The following is a 14,027-nucleotide window of genomic DNA, read 5'->3' as shown; positions in this document are numbered from 1 at the left end:
TGCTCTGCTGGTTTTCCCCGGTTCTTATAACAGTTCTTTATATTTCAAAGTTCAATTAGCACTTCTCTTCATCACTGTTCGGTTTCTTTATCAGTTCTCCCCTCGACTCACCAATTGTGATGAACGGCTTCACTTTTCCGCCTGTAGAGTCAGGGCCAGTACCATGGGGCCATACGTCTCTCCCCGGCTTGGCTGTCAGCGGAGGAGGCGCCCGGGTACCATTGACATCTGCTGCAACACTCAAATGGCCTTACCATTCCTTCTCTCCAGGCTTTACGGGTCGCGATTGATAAGGGCAAGGTCGCTTCTCCCCCTGGTCTCCCCTCAACGTCTTTCGCCTTCTCTTGAATTGCCAAACAGAACTAGCTCTGACTTTGTGCGGTCTGCCTTGCTCCTCCTGTGCTCCACCTTTTATCCCTATGGGAAAGGTAAAGGGCCGTCAGGTGTGTGTGATTCTGGTCAATTGCTTGACTTCGCCTGACCCTCTTAGTGGGACATCTCAGGTAAATGGCTCTGGTGTTTGTCTGTTGTATGAAAGTGTTCGTGCGGAAAAGGGGGGGGGCGTGTTTTGGAATGTCCTACGTGGTAGGCTCGGAAAAAGGTGTTGAAGTGAGGGGGATACCGCATCTCACCATCGGTGTCACACTGCCCAAGGGCTACCGCTCCTGTGGGAGCTTCACTGTAGTTAAACTCTGCGGGTTCACATAGACTCTCTCCTGATTAGTTCCTCTCATGACGCTCCTCCAGGGGACTGGTTTATTTCGCCTCTCTGTTGTCTTCTATATAGCTTGTGTTGAGAGCCATCATTGAAGGGTTTATAGGGTTATCATATCCCTTCCCCCTATAAACCCTAAAAATGTGTTAGTGTTTGGGGGGGGGGATGTTGCCTTGTAGCCCTCTATGGGCTTTTCCTGCCCCCTAAGGGGGAGCCATCTACAAAGTGATCCTGCTTAACCTGTCCCCTTTAGGGTGTTAAGCATAGCATCCTTAAGATAGCAATGGCAGGCAAATGGTGTGTTATGGCAGTTCCTGGTGAATGCCTATGTCACTCCCTGCAAATACGTAATTACCTTTCAGAAGACTGTTTAGAAATAAAATTGGCATGCAGTGGGTGGAAATGGCAATGGGAACTAGCATTGCCATGGGCTGCTACTGTGTTGGACAAATAAAACAACACCCACTGGCTGTGTGTCCCTCCTCACATCCCATCTCTCTCCCATCTTCACTTCCTATGCCAATCGCTTCATCTTATAGGAAGCACTTATAGGACCACTTTGCAGCCAAACTAAAAAGAGGAGCAAGTGTTTGAGCCGCTCTGTCTCTCGGTTCCTGCAGGAGGTGTCCTTCTTTCTGTTAGTTTTGGAGGCTTTGATATGATATATGATATGGCATGTATAACACGCCTGTACACAAGTGTTTCTAGGCATGACAAGACAAGGAGGCGGAAACAGAGAGAGGACAAAATCAACCATCTGACTAGGCCATGTGTCATTCAGATCACGCAAGTGCAGGGAATCGGAAAGGAAGACGTGCCGGGAGGGGGGTAGTTCAGGTAACTCAATAAGTGCAGCAAGCGGGTGGCTCATAAGTGCAGAGAGAAGGGACTGTGGGATTGCAGATACAGACCATAAGTGCTGGGGGCGCCCAGAGGCAAGGGCAACTGGACATGCAGGCCTGAGTTTCAGAGGGTAGCCAGGTGACCAGTGTGTGGAATAGTCGGGGCATCAGCAGAGCAGAGGAGAGGAAGAGAGAAAGCAGAAGCAAAAAGGCATGTCTTGAGTTGCCTCTGGAACCAGAGGTGGTTCTGCTCAAGTTTGAGAGAGACAGGGAGGCTGTTCCAGAGGGAGGCCCCAGCCAGAGAGGTCTGCACCCAACTCTCTGCTTAGAAAAGTGTCTGACCCTCAGAGAGTTGGAAGTGGATGAGCGGAGAGCTTGAGAAGGGAGATGTTTAGAAAGAGAGAGTTGAAGGTAGTGTGGTCCCCGGCCCCAGAAAGCCTTGTGGCTGATGCGAAGGTTCTTGAATTTGATCCTTGCCGCCACAGGGAGCCAGTGAAGAGATTTCAGAGCTGGAGAGATACGATCCCGGGGCTTGAGGCCAAGGACAAGTCTCGCAGTCCTGTTCTGGATTAGTTGTAGATGTCGGAGAGTAGAGGCAGGTAGATTTAGATTGAGGCTGTTGCAGTAGTTCAGCCTAGAGAGGACTAGAGCTTTGGAGACCGTGGGCTTCTGAGGGAAAGTGAGGAAAGGAAGAATACCTCTGAGGATGTGCAGCTGATAGTTTGACTTCTTAGAGACATCAGAGATGTGAGGAGAGAAGGAGAGGGTGGAGTCAAAAATGACACCAAGTTTCTTAGCCTCGCAGGTAGGAGCAGGAAGAGGGCCCAGAGTTGGCGGCCAGAGAGTGAGAGAAGAAAGGAGGGGGATGGTGTTCCGATGAGGAGGATCTCAGTCTTGCTGGCATTAAGGCAGAGATCATTAGCAGCACACCATTCCTGAATTGCGGCCAGACAGTCTGCTATGAGAGAAGGGAAAGAGTTGGCTGAGGGGAGCCAGAAAGAGGTAGGGTGTCATCCGCATAACACTGAAAGTTGGAGCAGAAAGTAGCAATAAAGTGGGCAAGAGGTCCCAGGTAGTGTTTGAAAAGCCAGGGAGAAAGGTTAGACCCCTGGGGAACACCACAAGTAAAGAGAGAGATAGAAGAGATGGTGAAGACAGGAGGAAGTGCTCCTTACCTTTTTCTCACTCTTCCTACATGTGTCTCTTCTCTGGTTTCTCTTACTTCTCTTTCCCACAGTTCCTGCAGTAGGTATACTTCTCCTGCTTGTGCTCTTGATTCCTTCAGAGAGTGATATTTCTCTCTGTTCTTGCTGGAAGAGTGCTTTTTGTTGTTGCCTGTCGTTCCCTACTGGTGTGCTTCCTGTGGTTTCTGTCAGTCCCGCAGGAGGTGCCCTTTCTGTTCTTTCTTTCAGTTCCTGCAAGCTGTGTACTCCCTGATCCTGGCCCAGGTCTCTGCAGAGTTGGATGCCTTTCAGGCAGAGAATGATGACATGCACAAGGCATTGGAGAGGGCGATCCGTCCAGATCTGGACCAGCTGTTGGCTCTGAAGGAGCAAATATCCGGAAAACTACAAGGTGAGGCAGTGTATCATTTAGCCTTTGGATGGGGCTGACCTGGACCTGCACCTTTTGGTTCTCGGTGCCCTATGTCAGCTTGTATTTTTTGTACCTACAGCTTTGGGGTGAACTGTATGTCATAAATGCTCAATATGATGATCATTCTGATTATTCCATTCTTGCTACTGTTCTTTCATTGATCTTCTTTTTTAAACCTTTACTTAATTGCTTGATTGAGTATCTTACTATATCTTAATACAATCAGCAAGGCAGAAGCAATTCAAATAATCAATATGCTTACATGGCAATTGTATATTACATATATGGCTTACTAATGTGGTCCGAGACATGCTTTGATGCTTGTTAAAATTTGTGTATTTATGTTTAACATATTAACTCACAGCTTTTGACAGATAGTTTCTATATTCAATCCATATATCTTTGGGTCTAAAATGTATGTGACCATGGTGACATATTGTTCTTCATTGCTATTGGCCCAAGTCATGTCACCTAACCAGGCATCACTAGTTGGCAGAGCTTTAAAATGCCAATTCTTGAGAATATACCTTTGAAGAAGTAGGCATCCCAGATTGGCAAATCTCATTTTCACTTCTGATACTTTCCCTAATATACCAAAGTGGCATATATTGGGTCAGGTAATGTCTGCCAGCCTCTCAGACATGTAGCCAAACATTTGTAGACATGGGCAATTCCATAACACATTTATATAGTCTGCATTGTCTGTTTTACATCTAGGACACTGACCAGAACTTTCATGATGGAAAAGCTTCATTTTAGCTGGGGAATAGTGTTAAAGTATGATTATGCCCTTAGCGGAAAACAATTTAACAATCTCCAGTTCAGTAGTTTTCTAGGAAGGAGAGCACTAACCTGGACATTCAGCAGTGACCGGGAAGGCAAAGGAACAAACGAATGTGAGAATTCCCCTACAAGCCCAATCACTCTATACCCGAATAATGGTAACCAGGAGAAGAGAGGACTGCGCCCCCAGGGAAACCCTCTATGGGAAGAAAACCCTGGGTTGCAGCGAGAGCAGTCTGATGTCGTCTGGTCGTCAAGAGCGGAACCCCTGCGGGAGCTTGTCGTTGTTTCAGATGTTCAGTTTCTGCAGGGAAGTTGTTCTGTGAATGAGAAAGGACAGGTAAGAGAGGCGGAGAGAATCGCAAACTGAAGGGAGTCCCACGGGAGACGTCACCCACATCTGATCCGCCTTGGAATCTCTAATGCTGACCAAGTATACTCGCCACGTTCTGTGAATCAGAACACTGCAAGAAAGGGAGGAATGATCCTAAACAGGAGGGAAAAAAGGGTAAGTCGAAAAATACCTGTTGTTAGAATGGCATGAAGCGAATAGACGGTACTACAGTTAGGGAGTAAGGGCAATACTGGGAATATGTACCCCGGTGTGAATTTCAATTGCGGATCACTTGAACGAGTTCCAGGCAGTGTTCCGAAGGAAAACGGGACGCAGCCTCGGAGAGCGGGGCCAAAGATTTCCCGCGATCTGGATTAACAAAGGCGAAGCATACAAGAGGTAAGAGGTTATGATTTAGACATGAGTCAGAAGGTAAGATCCCCAGGTGGCGGTCACTTACGAAGCGTCTCGGCGTGGAGTAGCGACACCCTGAAGCAATACACTGGCCCCCCTACATTCGGTCACATGATCGGCAGGAAACAAAGGGGGAATACGTGCAACAACTAGACCGGTGCTCATAGAATGACTAGTAAGAACACCTGCCATCTTAAAAGGACTCAAAATCACGGCACGGCAAATTCGGCCATGATGCCAAAAAGACCAACGTTTATAGCAAGATGTAACAGTATGCCCTCTCCACAAGGGCAGGGAACCCGGCTTTCCTGGATGGAGCCAGAAGAATCTGCGCACCAAACGAGGAGCATGAATTCCTGAAGCCGGCTCCCAGGACCTGTCTGCCGGAGCAAACCCTTTCCAATCGATCAAGAATTGAAGGCGACCCTTGTGGTAACGAGAGTCACAGATGCCAGCAACCTCAAATTCAGGTCCCGTTACAGTGGACACAGGAGGTGGATGAGAAACAGTGGAGTGTTGAAAACGATCGGGTACTCCCATCTTGATCTGGGAGAGGTGAGAAACAGGATGGATCCGAGACCAAGAAGGAGGCAGCGAGAGTCTGACCGCTGCAGTGCCCACCAGAGAAACAACTCTGAAGGGTCCAAAGAACCGGGGAGACAACTTAGAGGGAACCAAATGGGGGGGAAGAAATCAAGAAGACAACCATACACTATCACCAACAGTTATCTTCGGAGCCGCCCTTCGATGACGGTCTGCAGATACCTTGGCACGATCCTGAGCAGACTGTAGAGCCTTACAAGCGACTTGATGACCCAGCTGAATGTCTGCAATGAGCCGATCCACCCCAGGGCAACGGGAAGGAGATGGTGTTATGGTTGGAACATAAGCCGGATGGTAGCCAGAGGTACAGTAGAAAGGACTAGTTTTCAAGGCCGAGTGCTTCGCATTATTATAAGCGAATTCCGCCATTGGTAAAAGTTCAACCCAGTTGTCGTGTGTGACGGATATGAAACAACGTAGATAACATTCCAATGTCTGATTTAAACGCTCTGTTTGTCCATTAGTCTGTGGATGGTACCCCAAGCTCAGTGCTCTTCTGATTCCCAAAAAGGCGCACAACTTTTGCCAGAAAAGGGAGATGTACTGGGGACCCCGGTCTGACACAATTGTGTCTGGCAACCCATGGCGAGAAAAGATATCTGATATGAAGAGTCGAGCCATCTGGTCCGCGTTAGGCAATTTGGGCAAAGGGGTGAAATGGGCCATTTTCGTGAAATAATCTTTAGTTACCATTATAGTGGTTTGGTGAGCGGATGGAGGGAGATCCATTATGAAATCCGTAGAAATCCATTGCCAGGGCCTTTCAGAAATAGGCATTCGGGTAAGTAGACCCACGGGAAGTTGCCTGGGTGTTTTAGACTGCAGACAGGTAACGCAAGCCGAAACATAGTCTTGTACATCGGAGTGGAGATTTGGCCACCCGAAATGACGCTGGATGAGTTCCAATGTAGATTGATATCCCCGGTGACCAGCAGCTCTGGAATCATGGCACATATACAGCACCTCTTTCTGGAGAGTGGTGGAGGGAACAAGTACTTGCCTGCCATGAAAGAATAATCTGCGGTCTTTAACCAGATGGTAGCTACGTTCAAGATCTTCGCAGGACCGTAAATGTAGAGCCGTGTCTAGTTTAATGGTCTGGAGAAAATCAGTCAGAACTGATATGAACTGAGCCTTGGGAAACAGGCTTTCAGGGCAGAATCTAGCCTTAGGGTGGTCTTTCCGGGAAAGAGCATCTGCCCTAAGATTCTGACTTCCAGGTAAAAAGTTAAATAGAATGCGATAAGGAAGAATAAAATGGGCCCAACGTGCCTGACGACTGTTGGTGGTTTGGGCATGTTGAAGTACTTTCAAATTTTGATGATCTGTGCGGACTTCCACAGGAAACGGAGACCCCAGCAACAGATGTATCCATTCTTTGAAAGATCTCTTGATAGCCAGCAGTTCCTTTTCTAGAACCGAATAGTTAACTTCAGAGGGATTGAAGGTTTTGGATAAATATGCAACTGGGGATTCCACACCTTGACTAGATCTTTGCAGGAGGACCTCTCCTAAAGCATAATGTGATGCATCGGTCTCTGGTATAAATTGCTTGGACTGGTCAGGGGTTGACAATATCGGGGCCAATGAAAACAATCTTTTCAGTCTGTCAAAAGCCTCTTCAGCCTTTGAATCCCAAGAAAAGGGTACTCCCTTTTTTAACAACCTGGTAATGGGAAGAATGATGTCGGAAAAACATGGGATAAACTTACGGTAGAAATTGGCGAAACCAAGGAACCGTTGTATTTCTTTAACATTCAATGGAGATGGCCATTCCAATACTGCTGATACCTTTCTTGGGTCCATAGACACCCCTTGAGCCGATTGCACAAATCCCAGATAATTGATCTGTGGTTTGTGGAATTCACATTTTTCTGCCTTACAGTAAAAATGATTGGCTTGAAGCCGATCCAGGACTAATGTTACATGACGGATATGTTCGGCTTCGTTTGCAGAGAAAATCAGAATGTCGTCCAGGTATATGGCTACAAAGTGTAATAGAACATCTGCAAACAGATGGTTCATAATCGTTGGAATATGGCCGGGGCATTAGAGAGGCCAAATGGCATTACTTGATACTCGTAATGTCCAAAAGGTGTTCGAAAAGCCGTCTTCCATTCATCTCCTGGGGCGATTCGGATGAGATGGTACGCCCCTCAGAGATCTAATTTGGAGTAAATGGTGGCTCCTTGTACTGCCTCAAGAATATCTGGAATCAGGGGCATCGGATATTTATCTGGTACCGTGATTTTGTTGAGGCCTCTATAGTCAATTCAGGGTCTGAGTTCTTCCGTGACTTTTTTTGGATTAAAGAACAGCAAGGTCCTAGCAGAAGAGGTGGATTCGGTAATAAGGCCATTTTGTAAGTTGGTGTGAAGGTACTCCTTGAGGGCGGTCTTTTCCCATTGGGATAGCATGTACATGCGCCCAAACGGAACAGGCTGATCTGGGATCAACTCGATATGACAGTCGTCCCTCCGATGAGGAGGAAGAGTAGGAAACTGCGGTGTGGAAAATACCGATTGATATTTCTGGTAACAAACAGGGATTTTTCCTATCTGTGAAATTGTTGTTATCGGAGTATGACTGGGAACTTGTGAGGGAACCTGAAGTCCCAAGGATTCATGAGAGAGACAGTGAGTAACGCAGTATTCAGATCCTAGGAAAAGGGTGCCAGCAGACCAGTTTATAAACGGATTGTGTAACTGTAACCAGGGCAAGCCCAATATAACGGGAAAGTGTGCTGCCTTAATAAAATCAAATGTGAGGGCTTCTTTATGTGAGGCGATTATACAAGTTAAGGGTTTCGTTTGTTCCCAGATAGGACCTGAACTTAAAGGGCTACGTCTACCCCTTGAATAGGCGTTATGCAAGTCTTGGAGACGCGGGCGATTCCATTGTCTTCTGCCCATTTATCGTCAATGAAATTCCCAGCTGCACCACAGTCCACTAACACCGGAACCCTTTGAATTACTCTGTCTTGAAACACTAACGTAAGAGACAAAACAACCATGGAAAGATCCTGTGGGGGAGACGCATGGGATAAATCTATCTGAGTTGAGGAACCGCCATTGTTTCCCCCAGCCGTGGTTCCTCCTACGACTGGGTTCTGGAGTTTCCCGACGTTTAGGAACTTGGTCTCCGGGGAGGAACAGTCGGGCAGTCTCGTAGCACATGGGTGGACGAACCGCAATACATGCATAACCCTAACGACTTACGTCGTTCTTTTTCAATAGTAGACAGTGGACCTCGGGCTGCCCCGATCTGCATAGGTTCCTCTGTCTGTGGTGGTTTACTGGTTGTTGGGTAGCTCTCGGAATGCTGACTAAACACTTTTCCCTTCCTTCGTTCTGCCATTCTCTCCTAGAGAATAGTCCATTTGCATAGTGATGGTGATCGTATCAGCTAGATTGGCTGGACGGGGTACCCTAGACACTTCATCCTTTAATTCCTCAGTGAGCCCTCTTCGGAACAAAGTAAGAAGAGTGTCATCCGTCCAATTAGTTTCTGATGAAAGCTGCTTGAACTGTGTAATATAAGTCACAAGATCCTTACTTCCTTGTATAAGATCAAGGAGTCGTTCCTGGGAGGCCACTGATATTTCTTGTCTATTAAACATAGACTTAAGACTATTAACAAAGGCTGGATACGACTCCAGAATTGCATTCCCCGAGGTAACTAAAGGGGTAGCCCACGCTAAAGCGGGTCCAGAAAGATGAGAGATCAAAAACCCTACCTTGTCCTTCTCAGTTGGGAAATATCGTGGCTTAAATGTGAATTGCACGGTGCAACTGTCTAAAAACTCCTTTAATTTATGAGGATCTCCATCATATTTGCCAGATGGCAGAGAGGACAGGGAGTTTTCAGGAACTACACGAGCGATCTTTTGACGGAGCTGAGCATTGTCTTGTTTGACAGTTTGCATCTCTAGGGACATCGACTTCATAGCAGCCATGAGTTGTTGCATTTGCTGTTCCATAGTGACTTGCTGATGTACAAAGAAAGAAAAAATAAAGTTTTTTTTTTTATATTTTTACCTGGGCGTCCCTTAGCGGAAAACAATTTAACAATCTCCAGCTCAGTAGTTTTCTAGGAAGGTGAGCACTAACCTGGACATTCAGCAGTGACCGGGAAGGCAAAGGAACAGACGAATGCGAGAATTCCCCTACAAGCCCAATCACTCTCTGCCCGGATAATGGTAACCAGGAGAAGAGAGGACTGCGCCCCCAGGGAAACCCTCTATGGGAAGAAAACCCTGGGTTGCGGCGAGAGCAGTCTGATGTCGTCTGGTCGTCAAGAGCGGAACCCCTGCGGGAGCTTGTCGTTGTTGCAGATGTTCGGTTTCTGCAGGGAAGTTGTTCTGTGAATGAGAAAGGACAGGTAAGAGAGGCGGAGAGAATTGCGAACTGAAGGGAGTCCTACGGGAGCCGTCACCCACCTCAGATCCGCCATGGAATCTCTAATGCTGATCAAATATACTCGCCGCATTCTGTGAATCGGAAGACTGCAAGAAAGGGAGGAATGATCCTAAACAGGAGGGAGAAAAGGGTAAGTCGAAAAATACCTGCTGTTAGAATGGCATGAAGCGAATAGACGGTACTACAGTTAGGGAGTAAGGGCAAGACTGGGAATATGTACCCCAGTGTGAATTTCAATTGCGGATCACTTGAACGAGTTCCAGGCAGTGTTCTGAAGATAAACGGGACGAAGCCTCGGAGAGCGGGGCCAAAGATTTCCTGCGATCTGGATTAACAAAGGCGAAGCATACAAGAGGTAAGAGGTTAGGATTTAGACAAGAGATCCCTAGGTGGCGGTCATTTACGAAGCGTCTGGACTTGGAGTAGCGACGCACTGAAGCAATACACTGACCCGCCTACATTCGGTCACATGATCGGCAGGCAACATAGGGGGAATACATGCAACAACTAGAACGGTGCTCATAGAATGACAAGTAAGAACACCCGCCATCTTAGAAGGACTCAAAATCGCGGCACGGCAAATTCGGCCACAATGCCAAAAAGACCAACGTTTATAGCAAGATGTAACAAATAGTGTATTCTGTGTAGGATTTTAAATTGGATAAGCTTGAACCTAGAATTCAATGTGACCCGGACAGTCAAGGTACACATCCTACATCGTCCACCAACTGAGATATCAGTACTCATGTCAAGAGCCCATTTGTCATGCAGTCTAGTTGATATTATCAGTATTGGATTATAAATTAGTTTATACAGTGTGGCAATTAGGCTCAGGTTTAGGCACTAGAATGCAGTTGCTGCGTTCCATTGAAAATTGTTGCAACATTGTAGGGTTTCAATAGTTGGTCTTCCACAAATGTTTCTCTGAAGCCTTTAATTGCGTTCACCGGAATGCTATTTATGCAAATGTTAATACATCTAGAGTTAGACTCTACATCGTTACATTTTAACATAGTTTGCTTTAGCTCTTTCATACCTTTAATAAGATCTGTCTTAAGGTTCTCTTGGGACGTATTATTGACTTAATGGAAGAAGCTGTTTACCTATGCATGTCCTCTTCTTACTCTGATTCTGAGACACTTGCAGAAGTTCAGAGCACTGTGATGAATCAGAAGTGATCATCCCAAAGACCCTGGTCTGAGTCTCTTCCGTGTGGCCAGGGAAAGACAGAAGCTTCCTGACTCTGGGGGTGGTGTTCTGCAGGAGGATCACATGGGAGGGGACTCGGATCAGGAGAATTGAAGGACCCTCTAAACAACTTCCCTAGTGACCTACGGCCTTAATGGCCTATTGCAAATGTTGGGGACTTCAAGTCCCATAATGCCATGGGTACTGGGATGAGGAAGAGAGGCTCAGAGGCACAGAACTACAGTATGTAGTCCAGAGTTCCTGACAATCTACACCTGAACGGAAATTGTGATTATTTAAATCCCCCTGAGTGAGTACTAGGAGAAGTTATCAGCACCTGTGTATGCAGCAGAGGCAGAGGAACAAGGAGGCCGGGTCCACCACCATGTCTGTAGCGGTTGATGGTGCTGAGAGAGTCGTAAGAAGGAGAACCCAAACTGCAGAGGTTGCGCAACGGGAAGCACTGCTGTTGCAGATTACCCTGTGGGAGAGAAGAGCTCTGTGCACCTTGTTCCTGGCTCTGGTGGCTGGCAAGCAGCGGCAGACAAGAGGAGCAACGTGGGCTAGTGTCTGCGGCAGCGGGATACGTGGACCGTTGAGTTGGCATTTGACAGGTGACACTGAGGCGTTCCGTAGTAAACTACTGGTTGCTTATAAAACTTTTGAATACCCAACTAATGAAAGAAAGTGTTTTTGGCCCAATACTTATGTTGAGAGGAAATGAGAAGAGAAAGTTTATAACTATCACTATGCAAGTAAAGAGAGAACGATATTTAAGAACGGCTGTAACTACCATTGACCAAGGAAAGAGTGGGCAGTATTGAACCCAAAGTGTAACCACCATTGACAAAGTAAAGAGTGGGCAATAATAAAACAGAACTGGATTCAGCATTGCCAAAGTAAAGAGAAGACAATATTTGAGCCAGATAACAAACAGCATTGCCTGAGCCAAGGAAAGGCATTTGGCATAAAAAAAAGGGAAAACAGCCTTCTTGGAGCGAGAAACTTGAATAAAAGACATTACCAACAATTACCTGGTGTAATAGTGGAAACCCAATGGTGGGAGGAAAGTGGCCCTCCTTGTGGAGAGTGGCAAGGGCGAGAGGAACTCAACCTGCATTGCATGTGGCCCATCAATTAGTGGAAACAAACAGCATCAATGGGTGTTGTATCCTCATGAAAGAAGTTGTGAATCTTACAGTTGTTGAAATTCAAAGACTTTACTGATGTTTGAAGTGACCCACACCGCAGAGTATTTGTAGTAGTGTTAGGAGATTTATTCTAGCAGGCGAGTACACCAGCAATACAAAAGAGGTGATGGCTGGAAGGTTTTGAATTAACCTTAACCTCTACCATTGCTCTGGGCAACCCTCCAGACCATTGTTCTTCAGCTGCCAAGCCATTACAAAGGCAGAAAGACCATATGAAAATTAGGCGTGGTCCCACTCCAAAAGGGGTAGTCCAGCCAGAACTGCTTTGTCACATCCCTTCAGCATGAGACCACAAGCATCCCCAGACATGCTTCAGCCGTGTTGGACCTCATTGGTGAGGAGTAGCTTGAGTCTCTAGGCCCAGCAGGCACGGGACCCACGTCTGGGCATACCCGTCCCACTCGGGGTGGCAAAGCAAAACAAAAGAGGTGATGGCTGGGAGGTTTTGAATTAAGCTTAACCTCTGGCATTGCTCTGGGGAACCCCCCGGACCATCGTTCTTCGCCTGCCAAGCCATTACAAAAGCGGAAAGACAAATATGCAAATGAGGCTTTGTCCCACCCCAAAATGGGTAGTTCAGCCCAGGATGCTTGTGGTCTTCTGCAGAAGGGATTTGACCAAGCAGGTCAGGCTGGACTGTGCCTTTTGGGGTAGAAAGATATGTAGGTGAGACTTGAGAGGAACCATGGGAAAGGATGAACTCAGATCGATAGACCTACCATCTCATACCACAAAGCAGGATGGGCACATTGCAGTGTCTATGATGTCACTGATAGGTTGCCTCTCGAGTAACTCAAAGAAGATCAAGTATTTGGAAATGATGATCAAACTTAAAAAAAAGAGGTCTGAACGTAAATATAGGATTAATGCCACACGGTGGCCAGCTTGGAGCCCTGGACTTTCCAGGCAACCTCGCCAACAGTGGCAGAAGAAACCTGCCAGTACCCCCTCTCACGAACATCAGTGGGATGCTACTACTCAGAAACCCTAATGGGCGAGGACACAGGACATCAATGACATCCATTGTGTATGTCCAAGTTTAACAAGGTTGGCGCTTATTATCAAGCATGAGGAATATTGAGATAACACTGGTCATTGCACCATTTAATCTGTGGGCACTTAGTTTGCATTGCTTACATTTATTGCAAGAGAGAAAACATAAGGAACTGCAGTTAAACGAGAAATACTGTTATTACAAAAATAAAATGTTATTCTTAATCTTTATTGCTTTATCTTCTGCATATTTTCCAAAGGAAAAAGGTTTCCACCTTTCTTATATTTAACAATGCTGTAAGCATTTTTCTTGTTTCATTGTCCTTCATAGTGTGAGCTGCTCTCAGGCCTTTAAAGAGGAAATGACTTCAGAGGAGAAGAAGTACAGATGGCAGATTCATAATAGTAGCAAAGACCCATTGCAAAAGTTGTCATTCTTTTAATTTACAGCAAAACGTTTGCTTACATATTACTAGTACGCGGCGAGGGGGATGTGGTGGCCTTCCAGCCAATGATGAGGCTCAGAATGGGGTCTATACCACACGGTACAGACCCCGCTTTGTGCCTCCTCAGAAAGGGAGGCTGCGATCTTCCCTCACTTAGCTACCGTGATACCCTAAACCATCACCTCCAGACCTAAACATGGCATCCCTACATTGAGTCATGCTCACCATGGCCACCAGCCTCCCGTTGTTCCACTCCATCACACCCACAAACTTCTCACCCCACCTCTCCACACACACCTCCCCCATTACACCCGCCACAACCCATCACACCACTATCACTGATGCCCATAGCCGCCCCCTCAGCCCAGCGGAATGGATCAGTCGTTTCGTGCTGCCACCCACCCCGCTGATACCATGCCCACTGAACCTCAGAATTGAGAGACTAGGATCTCGCATCCCAATCCGTAAAACCCTCACTTAGCGC

The 14,027-nt window shown here is 46.8% G+C and overlaps 1 protein-coding gene across 1 annotated transcript in view; it reads left to right on the top strand.

Annotated features, from left to right (window-relative positions):
- The window catches only part of NIBAN3 (niban apoptosis regulator 3), a 402,636-nt gene that overhangs the window by 240,297 nt on the left and 148,312 nt on the right, over positions 1 to 14,027 (top strand). The window contains exon 8 of the mRNA XM_069604007.1: positions 2,970 to 3,132. Within this exon, the coding sequence (XP_069460108.1) occupies positions 2,970 to 3,132 (163 nt within the window). The remainder of the gene's footprint in view (positions 1 to 2,969; positions 3,133 to 14,027) is intronic.

This window comes from Ambystoma mexicanum, chromosome 3q, assembly GCF_040938575.1.
Source record: "Ambystoma mexicanum isolate Mex_15411 chromosome 3q, UKY_AmexF1_1, whole genome shotgun sequence".
Classification (NCBI taxonomy): domain Eukaryota; kingdom Metazoa; phylum Chordata; class Amphibia; order Caudata; family Ambystomatidae; genus Ambystoma; species Ambystoma mexicanum.
The sequence above is the reverse complement of the archived record's forward strand: the minus strand, read 5'-3'. Positions and strand labels throughout refer to the sequence as shown.